This window comes from Ambystoma mexicanum, chromosome 14 (assembly GCF_040938575.1).
Source record: "Ambystoma mexicanum isolate Mex_15411 chromosome 14, UKY_AmexF1_1, whole genome shotgun sequence".
Lineage (NCBI taxonomy): Eukaryota > Metazoa > Chordata > Amphibia > Caudata > Ambystomatidae > Ambystoma > Ambystoma mexicanum.
Window position 1 is genome coordinate 598729332 of NC_090940.1, and position 23112 is coordinate 598752443.

At 47.2% G+C, this 23112-nt stretch overlaps 1 protein-coding gene across 9 annotated transcripts in view; it reads left to right on the top strand.

The window, feature by feature from the left end:
• The window catches only part of UNC79 (unc-79 homolog, NALCN channel complex subunit), a 538994-nt gene that overhangs the window by 213181 nt on the left and 302701 nt on the right, over positions 1 to 23112 (top strand). For all 9 annotated transcript variants that reach the window (XM_069637971.1, XM_069637972.1, XM_069637973.1 and 6 more), the window contains one exon: positions 14116 to 14297. In XM_069637971.1, coding sequence (XP_069494072.1) covers positions 14116 to 14297 — 182 coding nt within the window. The remainder of the gene's footprint in view (positions 1 to 14115; positions 14298 to 23112) is intronic.

The following is a 23112-nucleotide window of genomic DNA, read 5'->3' on the forward strand; positions in this document are numbered from 1 at the left end:
CTCCCGATACACCAGAACCACGGGGCGGGCGTCCTTGTGGTCTCATCGTCTGGTGAAAGAGTTCATGAAGGGACTGTTCAGATCGTTCCCGCCGGTGAAGGCTCCGGCCCCGGCGTGGGAGCTCAACGTGGTGCTGACCAAGCTCATGGGACCTCCGTTCGAGCCTCTGCACTCGGCCCCGTTGAAGTTTCTATCGTGGAAAACAGCTTTTCTTGTGGCCATCACCTCCGCACGACGAGTGGGAGAGATCCAGGCCCTTTCCTGCAAGGCCCCGTACTTGATTTTCCACGACACGAGGGTAGTGCTCAGGACGCACCCCTCCTTCATGCCCAAGGTACCGTCGGACTTCCATCTCAACGAACCCTTGGTGTTACCTGTGTTCTTCCCGTCGCCTTCGTCGCCGGCTGAGAGGACTTTGCACTCGCTGGATGTAGCTAGAGCGCTGAAGTTCTACGTGGACCGCACGAAGGGTTTTCGGAAGACGTCACAACTCTTTGTGAACTTTGGACCTGTCAATCAGGGGAAGGCTCTCTCGAAGGCTTCCATCTCCAGATGGCTCTCCGGCTGTATCATGTGCTGTCACCGGTTGGCAAACCGACCGCTGCCTGGCCGTCCGAGAGCCCATTCCACCAGAGCGATCGCAGCTACCACGGCGTTCCTATCTGGTGTGCCCCTGCTGGACATATGCAGGGCTGCTACGTGGAGGTCGACGCACACCTTCACGAAATTCTACTGCGTCGACCGGGTTTCCAGGGAGGAGTCCAGGGTCGGCCAAGCAGTGCTGCGCAACCTGTTCGCCTGAGGTGAGCCTGGTGAGGAGGTAAGATGCTTAATGTTGAGTTGATGTGATGCTTAATGTTGAGCCTTTGCCACCTCCCGTGGTTGTGCATGTGTGTACTGCTATGTATTCTTTATTCATGAGCATGTGAATCCATGCCAGACCCCATGCTGGAGAAGGAACAAGTTACTTACCTGTAACTGTTGTTCTCCAGCATGGGTCTGGCATGGATTCACATGCGAACCCTCCCGCCTACCCCTCTGCGGCTCTTCACTTGGTCATACTGCCACTTCACGTGCTTCCAAATCTGAAGATGGCTGCCAGAGGCGGTGCTTAGGTAGAGGGCAGTCATTGGCTGTGGTCAGTATGACGCAGAGACCAGTGATTGGTCATTACTACGAAAGACAGATCAGAAACGAAACTGATACTGGTTTTTTCTTTACCGAGGATTCCCAGCCTGACGACGGGGAATATTCATGAGCATGTGAATCCATGCCAGACCCATGCTGGAGAACAACAGTTACAGGTAAGTAACTTGTTCAAACTTTGTAATACTTTTCAGAATGGCATCGAGCAATTGACAGGCAAGTAATAACTTTGTAACACTTGTTACCTATTCTATTTCAGGAATATGCAGTTGCAGCACTAACACATAGCAAGTACTTTGTAACACTTGTTACCTTTTCTTCACATTGGTCTTATCTTTAGCAGTACTTCCCTATTCTAGGGCATGAGTGTTCTCAGAGGCAGAATGGGGACCCTTGTGGACCAGGGGCCAACAGTAGGCAGGTCACGATAAGGCACAGATGCAGGAACGTCAGAGTTCCAGAGGGTTTCTCGTCCAATAAGTAAGTACAGACTTTAGAGTTAGTAGAAAGTTTTCAGGGACTTCGTAGAAGGCTCCATAGATACATTCCAGCTTTAGGCCTGGGCGAACAGAATGGGCGAACTCCCAAACACACAAATAACCACCCCAGTGACACAGGAGTGACACAAGACTTTAGATAAGTATTCACTTCAAGCCACACAGTACCTCAGCAGTGAAGAGCTTGGAGACTGATACTTTCATGATGCAGCAGTACAGGACCCAGTATCTCGATTCTTGGTCGTGGTGACGAAAGAAAGAAAGGACACTGTATGGTAAGTTGCAGCAGCCGTCAAGAGGAAACGCTCCCAGCAAAGGATTCTTCTGTGCTTTTTGTGGCTCTGTGGATTTGGCACCCTTTTTCAAGGTACGAGATGTGGAACGGTCGTCATCTGATCATTTCAGCGATATTCGTTCACAGAAAGAGGTTGTACAGCATTCAGCCTCGAGGTCCCAGGATATGGGTGGTTTGCAGTCCAGGAAGCTCACAGCACATTGTGGGATGACTCGAAATGCAGGTCTTCTTAAGACTGAATGGTCCCACCAGCCTGAGGGTCAGAGTTAGCGTCTTTGGGGCTCATGTGTCGCATGAAAGAAGGGGTCAGCACAGACAGCGGTTACACAGCAGGAATCTCCGGTCACTGAAATCAGCTAAAGCCGCCTTCTCTTCTCCCTCATCGGATTCAGGTCCAGTGGTCTACTTACCTTCAGCGTCCAGATCCAGACCATTTATCCAGGAACCCAGCCAATCAGCACACAAGCTACAGGCAAACTTTAAGGGGTGGCTGTCCTTTAATTACAGCCAGCCTCCCCAAGGACAGCCACCCTCCCAGTTAGGACTGGTTCCAGGCAGTCATTCCAGAAGACAAAGGGCTGCTGAATTTCAGACTCCACCCTCATTTCCTGTCTTTACAGACACTCTCGAGCCTCGGCAGGCTACACAAACGGATCCTGCTGACGACAAAAATCAAACCAGGCCCTCCCCCTCCCTGGATGGCAGAAGAAGCACCAAGAAATCACAAGCACACTAAAATGGCAAAAAAAGAATACAACCACCATTCTAAATGAATGGGGACGCTTCTGTGGATTACCGCAGCTGGGTTGACAGCCTGCAATTAAAAACCGTGCAAAAGTCAGAAGATCACGTCCACTGCCACCAGCCAAAAAGGTATGATTGTCACTGTAACATAAATGTTACAGGAACAGTGATAAAGGGGATACAGTGTAACCCCTCAGCACTTCACATAAGGTGGGGTGTGCTGATCTCACAATATAAAATGTAGAGAGGATACAAATATCCTCTAAACCTCTGAGAATGTGTGTTCTGCAAGGCAAGTAAATGGCTGTAAGAGAAATGTTACAGAGCCAGTGAGAAAGAGGATACAGTGTAACCCCTCAGCACTCCACATAAGCCAGGGGCGTACTGTTCTCACAATGGGAATTGTAGAAAGGATAAAAAAGTTTCCTCTAAACCCTCAAGAACATGTGTTCTGCAAGGCAAGTAAAGGGCTGTAAGAGAAATGTTACAGAGCCAGTGAGAAAGAGGATACAGTATAACCCCTCAGCACTCCACATAAGCCAGGGGCGTACTGTTCTCACAATGGGAATTGTAGAAAGGATAAAAAAGTTTCCTCTAAACCCTCGAGAACATGTGTTCTGCAAGGCAAGTAAAGGGCTGAAAGAGAAATGTTACAGAGCCAGTGAGAAAGAGGATACAGTATAACCCCTCAGCACTCCACATAAGCCAGGGGCGTACTGTTCTCACAATGGGAATTGTAGAAAGGATAAAAAAGTTTCCTCTAAAACCTCAAGAACATGTGTTCTGCAAGGCAAGTAAAGGGCTGAAAGAGAAATGTTACAGAGCCAGGGAGAAAGAGGATACAGTGTAACCCCTCAGCACTCCACATAAGCCAGGGGCGTACTGTTCTCACAATGGGAATTGTAGAAAGGATAAAACGTTTCCTCTAAACCCTCAAGAACATGTGTTCTGCAAGGCAAGTAAAGGGCTGTAAGAGAAATGTTACAGAGCCAGTGAGAAAGAGGATACAGTATAACCCCTCAGCACTCCACATAAGCCAGGGGCGTACTGTTCTCACAATGGGAATTGTAGAAAGGATAAAAAAGTTTCCTCTAAACCCTCAAGAACATGTGTTCTGCAAGGCAAGTAAAGGGCTGTAAGAGAAATGTTACAGAGCCAGTGAGAAAGAGGATACAGTATAACCCCTCAGCACTCCACATAAGCCAGGGGCGTACTGTTCTCACAATGGGAATTGTAGAAAGGATAAAAAAGTTTCCTCTAAACCCTCGAGAACATGTGTTCTGCAAGGCAAGTAAAGGGCTGAAAGAGAAATGTTACAGAGCCAGGGAGAAAGAGGATACAGTGTAACCCCTCAGCACTCCACATAAGACAGGGGCGTACTGTTCTCACAATGGGAATTGCAGAAAGGATAACAAGTATCCTTCTACCCCTGAGAACAGTTGTTCACACAAGGATCCCAAGAGAAAATAAAAATGGAAGCCAAGGGGCTCCCAAAGCAACACTGCACCGAAAGTGCTGCGTGCTGCAACAATAAAATGTAGATGCCCAGAAAGTATGATTCCCCAAATAAAGTATGGAGAGTCACAAAAATGACTTCCATGCAAAGAGTAAAAAAAGGGTGAGTGGGGTAAAAGGTTCCCACTCCCCCGGGAACATAGAAAAATAATCCACAAGTCCAGCTAGACATGCTGGGGGTCTCACAGGTGTGGGAGATTTAGCATACATATGAACATCTAACCTATCACTCCTTATATCAGATCCTTCTGAAGTGCTAAAGGCTGCCCGAGAAGGTCCTATTGTGCAGTAAGCGGCCGCTGTCTAAGTTACTGGTGCTGAGCCAAATGCGAAGGCCTCTAATGAAGATAAAGGTCCACTATTACACAGTAGAGCCTGAGGGTAAGGGCTTAAACACCATTGTAACTTGTGCAAGGGTAAAAAGGGCAGCCTATTAGGACAGTTTTTATGAAGTCCAACTAAGGGCTTAGTGAACCCATTCAACTGAGGCAGTACAAGACTCCACTCTGAGTATAAGGCTGTACCACCTGAGTATAGGGTAGCGTAGACAGAGCAGCCAGGCTTATCATAGGAGGGAGAGAGGGCTGTAGGGAAGTATATTGAACGTGTAGTACATCAAGGATACGATAGAAACACTGGCAACCAGGAGTAATATAAAAAATAAAGGTTTATTATAATTACACACATAGGCCAGTCTTGGGGTAAGTACTAGTCAGTCATAAACACTTTTTAAAAAAACACACATCACTATGCATGAAGGCACAGAAGCCAACGCATATTTATTTGGAACACCTAACAGGTGTTCTAGGGAAGGCCCACCAATAATTACTTTTAGATTACATACAGTAATTCAAGGGTAGTAGAGCCTAACAGTTGTACTGTGACACTGAGCTAAAAAATCACATAGTAAGTCAACTGCACAACATACTTTTGTGAATAGTGACACACTTATTCTAGGAACAGTATAAACCTTTAACTTCATTTGGGATAACCCAGTTATACGCAAGGTGAGTAAACCCTTTTGTGTAATATACCATTACCGCTACTTTTAAGCTCAGTGACACACTAAGACAATCAGGAACTATGTAATTTATTTTAGATTGGCACACAGCTAGCTCAAAGTAAGTGAGACCTCTATACCTTTGTAAAGGGCTACCAGCAACCTAAAGGTAAGTATAACCTAAGCAGTCTTATTCTGTACAGGCTAACAGCAAGTCAGGGGATGCAAGACCCAATTGGGGACACTCATACATGTATATCCTAACAGGAATAATAAAGTGAAACCAGCAGCATTACGTTTGGGAAGTGGAGGATACAATTCACAGGTGAGTAACAGCCTTCAGTCTACTTTCGGTTAGAATTATTCAAGGTAAGAAAATCCTATACATACCTTTTAACATGGCAGCACATTGCTAATGTAAGTAATAACTGTTTGTAACTATTCACTCAGAGAGTTTAAAGTTACCAACTAACTCTGTTAGAAGTAAGTACACTTTTCAACACTTATTTTACTTTAAAAGGCAGACCCCTTAAACTATCTAGCCCTTCCCAATTCTAGTACATGAGTTCTCTCAGAGGCACAAGAGGGACCCTAGTGGTCTAGAAGCCAGCAGTAGGCAGGGTGAGATAAGGCTCGGTTGCAGGTAAAGTCAGAGTTTCAGAGGAAGACTGGGCAAACAAGTAAGTATTTTATTTGAAACGTTATTTGAGGGTCCGGAGCTTCGCAGAAGACACCCTAAGAGGATTCCAGCAGTGGGCCTGGGTGAACTGGATGGGTGGCCTCTCCAGCACAGCAGCACCCCAAGGATACACAAAAATCACTCAGGCTCAAGGTGAGTAAATACCAAAGCCAGCACAGTACCTTATCAGCAAAGAAGAGTTCCTGCAAGAAGACTTCAAGAGCTGCAACTAAAAACCCACTCAGTGAATTCCTTTGGCAAGAAGATGGAAGACAAGACTCTGGAAGGACTTTTTCAGCAGGGATCATGGGGAAGGCTCGAAACAAAATGTTCTTCACGTGGACTACTCAGCACAGAAGAAGAGGATGCCAAAGGAGGGATTTCAGGATCTGCAGTCAAAAATCCAGGCACTGCATTCCTTGTCCGGAGGACAGAAGACAGGACTCTGGATGGGCTTTTTCAGCAGAGCTCAACGCAGAAGGCTTCAGGCAAGAGTTTCTTTGCAGCTGGTCATGGCTCTGTGGATGTGGCGCCTTTTTCAGGAGCCAGGAGAAGACAGAATATCGCTGGTCAGATTTTCATCATTTGTAAGGTCCAGCACTCTGGTGAAGTGACTTTTCAGACTGGAATCATGCGTCTGGAGATCCAGCAGGATGCCCACAAAGTTTCACTGAGATTCGGAAATTCAGAAGACCGTGCAACACACAATGGCTGGAGTTCCCAGACAATTGGGGTATTGCTGCCCTGCAAGGTCGCCGCACGTTGTGGGATGACTCAAAATGCAGGTCTTCTTGAGTCTTGTAGGTCTCACTAGGCTCTTGGTGAGGGTCGTCGTTTTCGGAGTTCACAGGTAGCTTGGAAGGAAGGGTAACAGCAGGTTCTGGTTAGACAGCAGGCTCCCCGGTCGCTAGAAATCGTCTCAGCCATGTTTTCTTCATCATCCTCTTCAGTTTTGGTTCCAGTGGTCAACTACATCTTCAGCTTCCATGATCAGACGTTTATGGAGGACCCCAGCCAATCAAACAGCCATGCAACATTCAAACTTGGGGGGTTGGCAGTCCTTTCAGGCAGCCTCCCAGTTTGAACTGGGATCTGGCACTCAGGCTGGAAGACAAAGGCCTGCAGAGTTTTGGACTCCTCCCTCGCTTCCTTCCTTCACAGACACTCTGGAGCCTGGGCGGGGGAGTCCATAGGACTCTCCCTGAATATAAAAATCACGCAAAGGAATTTCCCACCCTGGTGGTCAGGGGAAGTAACAAGAAAGGACAAGGAACACTAAAATGGCAAAAAAAGGAAGACAGGGCACATTTTGGTAAAACAAGCACTCATGGGTGCCTTTACCGGGCCTGTGGAAACAGCACGCAGTAAAGGTGCAAAGAATTAATAAAATGTTTCACTGCCACCAGTCATTAAAGGTAAGTTTGTCCTTGTAAAATAAATGTTACCTTAGAATGAGAAAAGGGAGTGATACCCAGTATCCCCCCAGCACTCCACATAAGGTGGGGGGTGCTGGCCTCACCTAATCATATGTAAAAGGGATCCAAAGATCCTTTCTACCCTTGGGAACAGATGTTTTCACAAAATTAACCAAAGAAAGGTAAATTATTGCCAAAAAGTTGTCAAAGAGGATTTAAAAGACACTGTGGAGAGTTTTAAAAATGACACCCATCTAAAGAGTAATTCTGTGAGTATGGAAAAAAGATTCCCACTCACAGAGGTATAAGGAAAAATAATCCATCAGTAGAAACAAAATGTTCTGCGGTTCACACAGGTCAGGAAGATGTATCTTACCTAACACAGCTTCATCTGGGCTTTCCCGTGACACAGCTTGTCCATGACTTCTCGACCGGCGCCTAGTGTGTACACATGATAGGTCATTTATAACGCGCTTAATACCCAGAGGTTTCTAAGCGTGGACCCAGGAACCGAACCTGTGTTGCTCCGCGTGTCTTGCTTCCAAGGCGAGCACGTTGCTGCTGAGGTATCCTCCCGAGTACACAATGGGAAGCTTCGAATGCAGCTTTGGCAGGTGGTAAGAGCTTCCATTCCAAACTTGCTGATTGGCTGAAAAGCTTTACACAGTGAGAAGAAAGAAGGAGAAGCATAGAATGAGGAGGTCTATTGATGGTTGGACCTGGGGCCCAGGCCTTTTGATATTCTAATAAGAAGAAAACATGTTCTGGTGTGGAATTATTTTGGATGTTCCTTACTCATGGATGTAGATGTTTGATGTTGCAATGACACTAGGAAGAGAGAAGCGGGTACCTGCGCACGCAAAGGGAAGGGTACATGGTAGGGGGAGGATCTAGGGAAGAGAGGGAAGTGTGTTGTCAGCAACCTGTCCTGACCGGCCGCTGAGCGTTCCTCGAAGAGCAGGGTCATCAGCTACTTCCTGATGTGCGAGCGGACCCGGTGCAACCAGATGGTATTTTGGGATGCTGGCAAATGTACTGAAAAATACCCATAAGAAATGATGTTGATGCAAAGCTGTAAATCAATAAAGACTACTGGTGTTTCCTCTGGTCAGCTTTCCATTTGATTATTTTGTATTTCATCCAATATGCGCCCAGAGGTGGGAAAGCAATGTACATATTACTTTTGGTGCCCCGACACCCAAAAAGGGGAATCCAGGCCAACCTGCAAGGTCATCCATTCTGCCTGGTACCAAAAGCAACACCATCTAGTGTTCAACCTTATTGGGCGCATGATTTCAAGAACAGTAGTCTGTAGTCCATTGGCACCAGTGTCTCTGAGCTATCAGAGCGATGGCGCGTGGCAAGAGACCAAGCTAAGAACCCAAACCAGTTTCAGGACGATAGCTCAGGGGCAACATGCTCGCCTTGGAAGCAAGACGATGCGGAGCAACACAGGTTCGATCCCTGGGTCTGCTGAGATATCGGAGAGGTGGCGCATGGCAAGAGACTAAGCTAAGAACCCGAACCAGTCTCGGGACGATAGCTCAGGGGCAACATGCTCGCCTTGGAAGCAAGACGACGTGGAGCAACACTGGTTCGATTCCTGGGTCTGCGATTAGAAACCTCTGGGTATTAAGCGCATTATAAATAACAATTACAATTACAGTGAGCAAGTGAGACAATTGATGTGAGGAAACAAACGTCCATGCCCTTACGACGACACATTCTCCTATTGGACCTTATTAAGGCTGCCAGCTGTGTGGGACCTCAGCAGGGGTGCCTGTGGGTGAGCCTTGCTGACACTGACGTACCGCCATCATTACTGACCTATCCGGTCCCAAGTGAATGTTCTCTGGAGGGGAGTCATCACGCACAGTCTCTCTGCAAGTGTCACCTCTGTAACAAGGACCTGCCAACCTTGTGGTCTCCTGAAGCCAGGCTGTCTGCTAGCGTAAGCAGCCGGCGCCGTTTGCTTGCTACGTCTGGGCCAGACCCATGGATGACTTCTGTCCCTCGAAGGTTCCGCGCAGGATTTTCCCCTGCAGGAGCTGTTTTTGTTTCCTGCGTCACCTCTACATCGTCTATGCGTCACAAAGTTTCAAAAGCTCTTACTATGCTTTTAGTTGTGCATGTTACGCGCGTCTTGTAAGGCACATTCCCCCCACACCCTCTGAGTTTGCCCCGTAATGTTGTTCTTAAACACAATACCTATTCGTTTTAGTGTGTTATGTACAGTGTTTAGTTCCCTCATTCGGGTCTGACCAAAATGGTGAATATAGACTGGCGTACAGGAATCGCATCGGGCAAGTAGACGCGACTCTGCGTTTAAAAGGCGGCCATCTTCACAACTACCCCGTTCACCCAGAGGACATACTACAGACAACCTTCCATCAAAGATCTTAGGTTTTTGAGCTATTATGTTGCTTAGACCTCAAAACTATACCACTCTTGTTGGTAGATGTTCCCACAAAAACCGTTTCTCTGTTTGCAGAAATTACCAAGACTGAACAATGTATCTTTTTTGTTTGTTTTAAGAACTGCCAGGGTTTGACACATAGGAGTGCAAGGAGCAGAACGACTCCCAAATGTTGTCACCAGGCCGGTGCCACAATGAATCAGTCTATGGAAAACAAATGATACTATCAGGCTACCTGAGTAGTGGCGGGCAACCTGTGGCCCTCCAGATGTTTTGGACTACAGTATCCATCTTCCCTCACCATTGACTATCCTGGTTATGCTTGAGGGGAGTTGTATGCCAACACATCTGGACGTCCTTAGGTTAGATCAAAGTTCTTGGGCTCTGTAAGAAGTCAGAAATAATTATAATTGTTCATGTATAATGCACTAAATACCAGAAACCAGTTTCTAAGCACGGTATCAGGATTTGAACCTGTGTTGCTATACGTTGTCTTGCTTCCTAGACACACGCGTTGCCCCTGAGCTGTCCTCCGGCCTCTAGTAAGAGTCGGACACAACGGTGGCATGATTTTGGCTAAAGACTTTTATTAAATAATAAAAGGGTTTGAAGAAGGCCTCGCTGTCCCTGTCTCTAGGCGGGATTTGCCTGCGTGAAAAGAACTAATACTCTAAGATAAATGTGCAAGGAAGGTCTTTTCTCAAAGCCTCAAGTGTTCATCGTATTTTCGCCAAACAGAAAATTTCTCTGCTTTGCTGGTGTTTAAGTAATAAAGAAAGTAATGTTCAAAAATGCAGAGTTCTAAAGGCTAGGGGGATGCCCCTCCCCCCTACACTACTTATTCTTCTTTAATGCTGTTTAGTATGTGAAGGATTGCCTTTGTACACCCTCTTGGCCTCCTCCCACCTGGAGGTCTTATAAAAGTGAGGTTCCTTTTTTATCAGTCTTAGAGTCACAGGTTTCCTGCTTTTTGGTTTCTTGAGTGGGCGGAGCCCAGACTTCCAGGAAAATGGTTGGCTTGATTCTTCGTCTTGCCAAATTATGAGATTCTTATGTAAGGTTTTCGTTATCTTCTTTATTAGAAATGGAAGCCTTTTATGAATTGCCTTCTAATATGTGTATACGTTTACGACTTGCACAACGCTGTTGTTTTGCTTAGGTTTACTCCCTTGCTTATTAGACAGTTGTCTCTGTGTTACTTCAGGGTCCCAGACACTCTCTGTGAGGTGCAGGCCCTCGAGATCGCACAATGGCGTTATCACTCTCCTGCCAAGTAGACAATTCGCTCGAGCTTTCCTCAGTGTCCCAGACCCTCTCTTGCAGGTGCAGGTCCTCGACTCGCACATCGGTGTTATCTATCCCTTGTTTCAATAACTCCTCCTGCAAAGTAGCCAACTCTCTCAGGCTTCTATCAGGGTACTAGGATTGTTCGCCGGTGAAATGGGAGCCTGGAGGTCTCTCACAGTAGTAGTGTAAGGAGTCCTGGCGTCGGGGATCTCTCTCGCACTGTTCCCCTCCGTGCTCGGCTTCCCAGGGGCTAGCCCTCTTCTTGCTCTCCCCTTCCCAGCTGCTGCAGAGGCGGAACACCTTAGAAACTCCCACGAAGGATAATTATACTGCTTCGGCCCAATCACTGGTCTCTGGAGTCTAGACCGCTCATTATGTTTCTCAGGCATAATCCTTGTACTCGCGGTCCTCATCCTCCCCTAGTACTAGTCTCAAAGCTATATGTCTGATATCTGGAAGTTTTTGGATTCTCAAAGTTGTCGGCCAAGCCAGATGGAGTACATTGGCGATAAAACATGTCAGTTCTATCTGAGCAGGTATAAGAAGGATTTATAGAGAAAGAAGGTGCAGGATGTATTACGTCGGATGGACCCTGTGATATTGTTTGTCTTTGACCCCACAGGGAAACCGCTTCTCCAGATAACCCTCTCCCTGTGTGTCACCTGCAAGGGAGTCCCTATATTGTGTATGTACTGTCCTAGACTTCCGGGAGAGGTCTCCCCCTAGGGAGTTACAGGCGACATCCTCGGATTCAATACATTTCATTCATTTACATTAAAACTTTGACTATTAGGACATATCAGTATTTAATCTTGGTTCGATGGGAACACTGCTTTCTTCATAGCTAAGAGAGATCTCATACGCAGTAATTTGGCATTGATGGACTCAAAGCACCCCTCTTATCCAAATCATCGGCTAATGATACCCCGATCGTTTGGTGAAGATGGTGGCTGTTAACTAGCCCATTTAACCTAGAAAAGGGAGGTAGTCAAGCTTGGCTTTGGCCCCCCAATTCTTTTTTTAACATATTTATTAATGATATCGACCAATATTAGTGTCACGGCAATGCCAATTCTGCAGGAGTTGCAAGAGGAGAAAGGGGAGTAAATTGCTAGTGCGTGCTCTGGGGCTCAAAAGTACAATGTCCAAGGTTGGATCCTGTGAAAGTTACAGGAATATAATGTTAAAAAGAGTATATCGGTAGCTCCCCAACAAATGAAGAAAACTGGGACAGCCTTCCCCACCGTACCCACTATCCCTGCCTCTCCACGCCCTTCTAAGTGTAATCCTAACAGTCTACTCTTTTGGTTTTTTTGATTCAATACCCTCTTATCCCACACATAATCAGCTCCCTCGATTCAAATATGTTATCGAACATCTTTGGACAGTTGCAGAAGGGTATTTAAAGGTAAGATTGTAACAAAAAAATAGTAAAGGAGTGCCATTTCAGTAAATAAGGGGTGGGAACAGACACACATATATTACCTGGAGATATCAACTTCCATGTTTCTGGAATACAACATATGAAAACTTAGACCTGCGTAGGAACTGGTCCAACAAGGAAGCTGCGTTCCCTGCCTGCAGACCCTCATTCTAGAACATGAATATCTGGCTACAGAGGGCACATTCTCCATTACTTTTGCTAAGGGCCAGGGATTTCCTCTCCTGCCGACTTGGCAGGTATGGATTCTGTGGAATCTGTGGAATCTGTGGAATCTGTGGAACAACTCATCTTGTGTGTCGAGAAAGACTTGGATACAACTTTTTTGATGTCAACATAATATTAGAGAGAAAAGAAAACCTACAATGTGCCTTTTAAGGTTAATTGATTATCCATCTCTTTCCTTACAATCGAACACTGTATGGCCTTTGGCGGCGTATGATGCCCACAAACAAAATGGCCTCTGGGGACAGTGCCTTGTTTGTGGCTGAGCCTTTTACCTGCCACTTGGTTCCATTTGATCTGCAAGAACCATGAGGCCGCTTCAGGTTCCAGGAAAGTCCTGAACCATTCCTCTTCACAAGGGTCTTTCGGTCACTCCTCCCTCTCACCGTGATTGGTTCAAGATCCAAGACCATTGAGGCCCCCAACTAGGAATTCCCGGTGCTATATGTTGCAGTATTGCCACACAATTGTAAACAATGATCAAAAATAGCAAGAAATTGTGGAAACTGAACAGGACGCAATGTATGAATGCCCATTTCTCATTGTTCGTCCAATTTAATCCTGCATCACTTTTGTATCATCATATGAAATAGGAATTAGTTATAGCGGGTTAAGGATATCCAAAGAGGCCTTTTGAAGGGGGTTAAACCAGGGGTACCCAACCTGTCACCCTCCAGATATTTTGGCCAACAACTCCCCATCTGCTCCAGCCACCATTCTTAGTGTTGAGGGATCATGGGTGTTTTATGGCAACGCATGGTGAGGGTGACTGTTTGGCTATTCCTCAATTGGAGTGTCCGGAACTCTGTTGATTTCCCTGCAGGATAGTCCACCGCTGTGGCAACCGTTATTATCTCTTATACTATTACGGTCCTGGCCACTGATGACTATATCCATCTCCGGTTCCGGAAGCACCTCAAGACCTTCCTCTTTGCTTCTGCCTTTGCCCCTCCTCTCCCCTGTTGATCTGCTCTCTCTTGGCACCATGCTCCTGGCCTACCTTCTGACTTCGGGGCCCAGGTACTCGCTTTCCTTGGCACCCACCCGCACTGCCTCCTGGCAAACCTTTGCACTGGGCCTGTATCTGTAACCATACAGTCCCTCCCCTTATTCTCTCTGCACTTACCAGACTCACCCTGTCTGTTGCCTCAAACCTAGCACTTGCCACCTGCTGGCTGCACTACCACTGTTTGTTGCTTGTTATTATTTATTTTTTATCTGTATTCCTTTGCTCTGCACTTTCCACTTCCCCCCGCTTCCATGCACTTTTCCCCTTTTTCCCTCTCCCATGCACTTGCGCGTTCTCAATGTCACTGGGCCAAGTAAGATCGTTGTTTTTGTTCTCCCTTATTACCCTCCCTTACCTTGTCGCGCTCTGAAACACCTGTGTACGAGCGCGATATAAATAAAATATCTATCAATCAATCAATAACTGTATTGCATCCATTGTTGCAGTTGAGAAAGTGGCCGTCCTGTGCCGCTTCCTGGACATCCACTCAGTGACCAAGAACCACCTGCTTAAGTATTCGCTGGCTCACGCTTTCTGCTGCTTCCTGACCGCGGTGGAGGACGTCAATCCGGCTGTGGCCACAAGAGCAGGGTTGTTGCTTGACACCATCAAAAGGCCCGCTTTGCAGGTAAGTGCTTGGTTTGCACTGGTCACCCAGTACGTTATTTGTGGGGGTGCTTGCCGGGGCTCTGCCCCGGCACTTATTTCTGAGCGCCGGCACTTATTGTCTCAGACTGATTATGAAGTGATGATAGCCAGAGCATCCATCAACCCTAATGAGCAGGTGCGAACTGTAGTTTAACCCCAAATGTCTCGACACTGTGGGGAGCAGCTGTGGGTGGTGGCAGCAATGGTGGGGAACTGCCCGACCGCAGTGTCACAAGCGTGCTAGAAAATATTTGGGCCCTGGCACTTATTTTCTTACAAATTAAGCACTGTGTCATTCTCAGGTTTCTTCTGCTGTGCTGTTCTTTGCTTTGTAGCATCACTAGTAAGGTTTCAGGGCTATCTGGGGTGCAAATACACCTCCCCTGACACTGGTGCCGTCACCGAAGGGTGTGTTTTGGTTTGTCTGTGTCTTTTCATTGGGAATATTGTTACACACATATCAGTCATGCTTTCGAGAGGAAGGTATGGCGCAGCAAATACAAAACCAATAATGTGCATTATGAAATTGAAGTCAGTCCATACAGTGCCTAATCCTCTGTGGTCCACAATGGAAGGTGTTGCTGTGTCCCACACAAGAATAACTGCATGACTTTTATATAGCGCTTCCTAGCATAGCGCTTTGAATTTCCAGTGCTGTAAATAACAGGTGTTACTAGTACCCAACTAATGTTACTCCTTGAGTCATTCTTGGGTGGTCGAACAGCTGATTGGCCCAAAGGGGGAGTGGCACACTACAAGTGCGTGTGCCGCTTTCCGCAGAAGGCCTGTTTGACTCCTTGACTGTCTAAAGTCATGTACCATTTATTTTAAGATGAGGAAAATCTACTAAAGTTGGATGGTGCCCAAGACATTAAAATTAACCCATTCTTACCTTGTCGTGGGTGTCAAACTCAATCGGACAGGGGGCTGGTTTGGATGGAAATGTGACTTTCCTGGGCAACAGCCAGACTCATGAACATGCACAGTGACATCTGAAGGTAAAGTGGTGGTGTGGGGCACCGCAAACTCCTTAGCATTACCGGCACTTGGCCCCAAAGATTTACAGTGTGATTACATTTGGTGGCAGGGTAGAGAAAGTCCCCATTTCTGGAGTCCTTAGGACCCAATGTGGACGGGTTTTGTTTAGTATTGGCAGTCTTTTAAGCGCTCCTATACCTACTAGTCTTGTCTTAGCGCTTTATAAATAATAACATTAAATAAATAAATAAAAATGACCGCCAGCAGTAATTCTGCCAATTTTTGCTGATTTTTGCTAGTAAATTGGAAGATTTGCCTCCAGCTTTTTACTGGAGGCAAATCTACCACCATCACTCCAAACTTATAGTGCGGTAATAGAATTACTGCTGCATTACTGCTGTTTTTACCCACAACGTTATAGGGCCCCGCAGGATTTACAAGCAGGTTGCCAGGCGAACGCAAGCACTTCATGACAGTTGACCAACAGTTCACAACATTTGTCAGCAGCAAACCATGGGTGTGCCAATCAGGTGGGCACCCCAGTAAAGCAGTAGACAAGTCTATGTTTGTGCCCGCAAAACACTGAAGCACTGCAAGACACGGTTGACGGTGGCACCCTGAGAAGTGGACCTTGCCCTTTGAAGGAAACCCATGATATGATACGGCATTTATAACGCGCCTATACACAAGTGTTTCAAGGTGCGACGAGGCAAGGGAGGGGGAACAGAAGGAAGACAGAGACAACGATCCTACCAGGCCAGGTGTCATTGAGATCGTGCAAGTGCAGGGGAGGAGGGGAGAGGGTAAGTGTGGGGGCAGTACACTGTATAGGATCAACAGTAAAGAATAAATAAAAACAGTAGGTAAGAGTGCGGCCAGCATGTGGCAAGTGCAGGGGTAAGTGCAGACATCAAGTGTCTTACTAAGTTCAGTTTTGCAATCCGGGCCCTTCCTTTTTAAAGATCCCGGGCAGGCCACTGGGTGCACTTGTTCGGGATTTTCATGCGATTAGCGTCGGCTGCACTGTGGCATCTGGCAAGCAGTGGTCCACTTTCTGCCCGTAAAGACACAATGCTGCTGCCAATCAACCCACTCTCTTTTTTCAGGTCTTAGTGAGACATATTACACCAATTATGACATTATCACTTAATCAGAATTAACATTACCATTTCCAATAATCAAATCATTGGCTGCCAAAGCACTATATGCTACACTACTCCCTCAAGTGATACGGACCACGGTCCCCGAGGGCGTTCAACCCACAGTGCTTTGAGATCATACTAGTGGTACATAAGGCGCTATGCAAAGGCACTATAACATAACACCTCACTTATATAAACCCTCTTTTGGTGGCCATAATCATTTTCCAGTGCCTTCACTAATCTCATTCTGAACTTGGGCACAGATATGAGCATCTAAAATTCTCAATGAAGAGAAAATGTTGGTTAATGAAACCGTGCACCTGTCGCACAGGGGGACATTTTGAGGTCGGTCAGGGTCATTTGACTAAAACCATTAACAGCATGCAAAGGGGTAATGCCAGCATCCCTAAACTGCTAGGCCCCCTGCATGCACTTTTAAATGTTCACAGGACTCAGTGGAGCACTAAAGACTAAACTGGTGCACAGTCCCATTTACTGTTCAGTTTTCTCTCTGTTTTGTGAAAAATAAACACTGCCTGTAAATTAGGCTATGTGGGCCTTTATTAATAGATTCCTATCAAATCCACTAGGTTTTAGTAGGTTTAAAATCAAGGCGGATTCCATAGGAATCCATTTGTTTTACAGCTGCTTGGAAAGGTAATTCGGGCGTCCAACAAAACGAGACTGGAGAGAGGCGGTCACCGCAGGGGGTGGGAGGAGGGCTTCTCTCTGCTCCATGCCGCTCCTATGCCTTGTCAGACCGTGAAAAAGGAGTCATAAAAGCATTGCTTCTGTTTACCCCCCGCCCGTGTTACATGAGGCGACTAGAGTGTTAAAACGCATGTACAAACCATGCGTAGAGTTTTAGGTGTGGTTTTACACTTCTTTTAACACTCCAAGGCATTGTGCGGGTGCACGGAATGAAATGAACGTTTCCACCTTCCCACCTCCCCCCCCATGCCTGCCAAAAGTCTTGCTTTTATGGAATCCATGTTAAAGGCTAGCGCCACGCGTACTTGGTGCATGAAATGTAGACTCGTGTGCACTAGAAAGTGCAAATACTGAGCAGAAACGTGGGTGTGCCTGGATTAGTAATGAGGCCCGATGTCTGTTCTTCTGTATTGGCAGCATATTATTCCATGGCGGTACTGTTGCATGGTCTGGGTGGTCAATGTGGTCGATGATAACATTTGCCTAATTGTGATGGAAGACAGTGGGCCTCATTACGAGGAAGGCGGTAGAGGGTTAACGGCGCCGGTAGAGCTGCTGGTGCCGTTAACCCTCTATCGCCTCATTACGAGGTCTGCTTGCGGGTCCCGCTAAGGACGTCTGGTAAAACCAGGCGTCCGTAGCGGGACCCGCTAGCAGACCAGGATGCTAACAACGGGTCCGTCATCATCCCTATGGGGGCTCAAATGGGAATGGGGATGTACCGGGTCCAGGTCCCGCGAAAGGGAATTACCGGACCCTCCAAGGTCAGAATGGCCCCGTAATTCCCCATTCCAGGAACCCGGACCCGGTACCCGGTATAGGGGTAGCCATGCCGCTAAAAGCGGCATGGCTACCTCCATACTCGTAATGAGGCCCAGTGTAAACGAGGGCAAGGTGGAGGACAGTGCAGATGGACACTTGACACCCTCTGTGCCTGATTCACCAAGGTTTGCACTGGAGCAAAATTAGGAGATCTCTGTAAGTGCTGATTCATAAAGCCTAAATATGGAGTGAACCTGGAGATTCCTGGTGCCTCCTTGAGAGACACATGTAAGGTAATGAGAGCATCCTTCTGGCAGTTTTGTGGCCTTGCTTCTTGTGGATCTCTAAGAAAGGAGGAAGGGGTGTCGTTAGTGGCATAGTAGGAGAACAGTTGCGAAACATGTCGTGTCGATGGACGCAGGCTGCAGAAACTAAAAAATAGCTCTGCTTGATAGTGAGATGACTCTAAAATGAAAACAAATTACAATTTCAATCAGTACGACAAACAACAAATAGAAATGTGAGCTTTATGGGGGCTCGAATGGGAATGGGGAATGGTTTTCAGAATGGGGACTTAGTGGGTCCTCCAAGGTTGGAATGACCCGGTAAGTCCCCATTCTGACTACCCGGACCTGGACCCGAGTTTGGAGGCAGCGATGGCGCTAATAGCACCATGGCTACCTCCAAACTCAGAATGACCGCCTAATACCGTTACTGGCACCCGGTTCGGTGTATAGTCTGCCATATTCCGAGTGCTGGTAACAGTGGTAAATCGACTCTATGGGGGTATTGCTGGTATTATCGGCACCAGTAATACCGGCTACTATTTGGTGGTGAGGTAGCGGAATGACCTGTAGCTTCATTTCGGCCACTTCACCAGCAAACATGTGCTTTGCTGGTGCGGAAACGTGCCAGTATAGGGTAATGCCGGCACGTTAATTATGCAAAGTGGTAATGAGGGCCAATGGGCCTCATTATGATTGTGGCGGTAAGGCAACAACGGCGCCGGTAGTGCTACCATCGCCCTTGTTACCATGCCGCCACATTACAAGTTTTGCTTGCGGGGGCCACTCTGCACGCCTTGTCAGACCAGGCGTGCAGAGTGGCACCCGCGAGCAGAACTGGATGGTAGCAACGGTACCGTTATGAATGGTACCGCTGCTACCATCCTCCCCATTCCCATTGAGCCCTATGGGGGCTCAAATGGAAATGGGGACGTACTGGCTCCAGGTCCCGTGCAAGGGGAATTAGCAGGCCCTGCTAGGACGGAATGGCCCAGTAATTCCTCTTTCGCGGGACCCGGAGCAGGACCCGGGGTTTGGGTTTAGCCATGCCCTTATTAACGGCATGTCTACATCCAACCTCGTAATGAGGCCCATTGTGCAATAGTTCAGTTTGCACTTCATACAATTGGCCACTAGGTGGCAGTCAAAGACCATACCGTCATAGCTATCAAAACAAATAGAGTATGACTATACCCTGCAGGAAAGAGCCGGATCCTATAGTGAGTTTACTGTAGGAAACTTGTCATTGATGGCTGAACTAATGTCATACTGCAGTGTATCAGACAGTAGCTATCTCACGGTGCTATCAATATGTGTGCCATTGATTCTTCATTGCTTCCTTTACAGCTCAAACACCTACAGGCGAAAGCGCTACTTAAGGCATATAGAAGGGAGTTAGTGAACAATGCCTTAACCAGGGGTAAAAAAGGGGAACTTTGGAGATGATGTGATGTGCCTTTGTGCTACCATGCCGAAGCATGGTGACATATTGCCAGGACATGTGCTAAAGTGGATGTCTACTCATGAACATGTATCTTCATGTCCTGCAGTCTGTGCGGTGTCACCTGGCAGCAGAGGATTGTAAGCATGTAGGAAATGCACTGTTCTGATGCCCTTAGCAGGGTAGCTTGCACTCTACAGCGCGCCTCATTCAAGGTCATCCCATGAATCTGTATCATGCATCTCTCCAGGTGGTTTGGACTGTAACTCCCATGATCCCCCATCATTGTCTATGCTGGCTAGGGCTGATGGGAGTTATAGTCCAAAACATCTGGCGAGTTAAAGATTGCAGAATCCGAGAACAGAGTTATTTCCCTTTTTCTTTTCCTTTTTTAGTGACGTTTAATCAATTACCCATGATGATACTACTGGATTTTATGTGTAGCGTTTTGGAATGTTATCTGCGAAAATAATAATTCTACTTCACTCCTTAGCCGCAATAGAAAGAGGACACATTACTGTTAACAGGCTCATTCCGTCAAGCCCGGACAATCAGCGTGAATGAGCCTGCTCGCTACCGCGTCCACTCGGGAGGATAGCTCAGGGGCAACGTGATCGGCTTGAAAGCAAGACAACGCGGAGCAACGCAGGTTCGATCCCCGGGTCGGACCCGCGCTTAGAAACCTCTGGGTATTAACCGCGTTACAAATAACCTATCATATCATATCACTACTGGGATTGGCTTTGTTCATGAGGATTCTGGCGGTTTACTGCATGCACCGGTTCCTTTCACTACTGCACGTGGTAAATCTGGAGTGACCTCTGACCTGGGCATGCGTGCATGTCTCCGGTCAGCAATGGCAGCCTACAGGACAAACAAAGGGGCACGCCATTGATTCCTAGGGACTGCTACTGCAGGAGGAGTGGGAACAGCCAGCAGGAATCAAAACCTACACCGCGATCACAATACTGAGCCGCGGACTGGCTTAAGGATTTCCGCCATGCCAAGATAAAGGAGGCTGTGACAGTCTTTCTCCAGGAAGACCTGTATTTTCCATATCTCCAATGCAAAGCTTTTGTGTGGATCTGCTTGAGCGCTTGGTAAATATTGAACGGTGCCAAGAAGTCCATGGCGGTCAGGGCGTGCGGCTGAATACAGACACAGAAGCAAAAGAAACAATGTTTAAAGGTTACTGCTAAAGATACAATGAAACATTTGCCAGTTAAAGAGAGGAGCCACTGGAAGATGAAACTGACAAAGTGAACCTTACGAGCCTCTCGGAGCAGACATGATTTAGGCGTGCTAGGCAGGGCCTTCAAGACAACCACCAGAATCCCCATAACGGGCATTACCGGGTACAGCCCCTCTTGTCTTAGGTGGAGGATCGCAATGAACAGCGATCTAAGGGTTTGGCGCCTGGCCAGATGTTGACAAAATATTTAGGTTTGTGCTGATCTTGTTGGGCAGAGGGAACCAGCGCCTCCCTTAACTTTGTGGCAGAGGAAGTTCCAAGCATAAAAAGGTGGGCGTCATTCCATTTTCAGGCAGTCAAAATATTTCTATGGCTTGACATTTTCAGACTAAATGACTTGCATAGCAAAAAAATACACGTAAATAGTTAAGTGAAATAGTTGGGTAAGGAAATGGATAGCGTTCGCCTCCAAACGCCTGTTTTGGTTTGTTGAAATGTCCGGTCTGGGCAGAGGAAATGGGAGGTACCCTGGGTGTAGAAAATGTCATGACCCATAGAACTTGTCCCTTCTGGACCTCCTGGTCCTTATCGCGCCGGGGCTTGTATTCCTTGTTACTCCCAACATGGGCGCAACAAGCGACTTGCCTCACACCAGCTTTCATGTCGCACACGGCACGTCCTATAAATTGGCCACGCCCCCGCGGCCCAGCGCGTCTCAACGCTATCTTTAGGTAGTGACTTGTCGTGTTGTGCTGTTCTCCGAATCTTCTATCCAAGATCCTGGTTACCTTCTTCCTTCCTTCTCCCTTTCCCTCTTTTCGACTCCTGGAATCCCCATTCTTAGCGACCGCTACCTACTTTCCTGGACATCCTGGAACAGCGGCCTTCCTGGAACTCTGAACGCGCTCTGCAGCCGGACGAGACTCGAGCGAAGACCTGGTCCGTCCACAAGAGGAATCCTCTAGCGGAAGAGAGCAAGAAGCGATCCCAGGTGAGACGGGGGGGGGAGATTTGCGACAGTTTGAGACGCCAAACGACCGACACAGATACAGCTATGGAGAAAGCAGTCCAGGACCTCATGCGTGGCATGCAAGAGCTCACAACTGAAGTACAGAACTTAAAGGCTGAGAATGCTGCGTTAAGGCAGCTTGTTTTGTCTCGCGACCCCGCTAACAAGGACAGTGTGCTACTGGGTGGAGTGGTAGACAAATATGATGGATCGGCAAAATCTTTACGTGGATTCCTGGATTCCTGCTTGGAGCATTTTACCTTTAAGCCCGATTATTTTTCTATTTCTAGTGCGAAGGTGGGCTTCATAATCTCGCACCTCACAGGGAACACGTTAACCTGGGCCACTCCATTAGTCAACTCAGGGGATGCCCTCCTGGATGATTATGATGGATTCATTCAGGCACTCAAGACTATGTTCGACCGCCCAGAACAGGTTTTTAGTGCTCAAGAATGCTTACTTGATTTCCGACAGGGTACCCAGGATATGCTAAAAAACGTTACCAGATTCAAACAACTGGTCAAGGAAGTGGATTGGTCCTCTGAAGCAAGTTTCACTCTATTTCGCAGGGGTCTAAACGAGGACATTAAGGATGAATTAGCCTGGGTGGCTCGTCCTAGTTCCTTTGAGGCTCTTATGGATCTAGCCCTGCAGATAGACTTTCGAATCCAGGAAAGAAAGGCTGAAAGGAAGAAGACCAAGACACCTTTTCAAAAGAATTCCCTCGAGACCTCTGTTAAAACCGATTCTGACCCAACCCCTGGCACAGATCCGGAACCCATGCAAATCGGAGCCTTCCGTGGGCCTATTTCCCCTCAAGAAAGGATGAGAAGGATCCACACAGGCCTGTGCATGTATTGTGCCTCAGATAAACATCTTGTTAGAGAATGCCCTCTAGCCCCTCCACGGCGTTCGGGAAACGCCAGCTCCCAATCCTAGATGGAGCGAGATGTTTCCGGAGAGAGATGTTTGCTCCACATCAATTCCATCCTTGAACTCTCCTGGACAAAATAGTTTGGTGATACTACAGGCCTTCCTCTCGCCCTCCAAAGACAAGACCTATCCCATTCTGGCCTTGGTGGACTGCGGAGCTATGGGAATTTTCATTGATCAAGACTGGGTTGTTAGTCATCATATTCCGTATGAGACACGAAACACCATGCAGCAATTGACGGAAGACCGCTCTCTTCAGGACCCATAAGCCTGCAGACTAAAGAGATCCAACTTTCCATAAATCATCATCAAGAGCGGATTACATTCGACATCATTAAGTCAG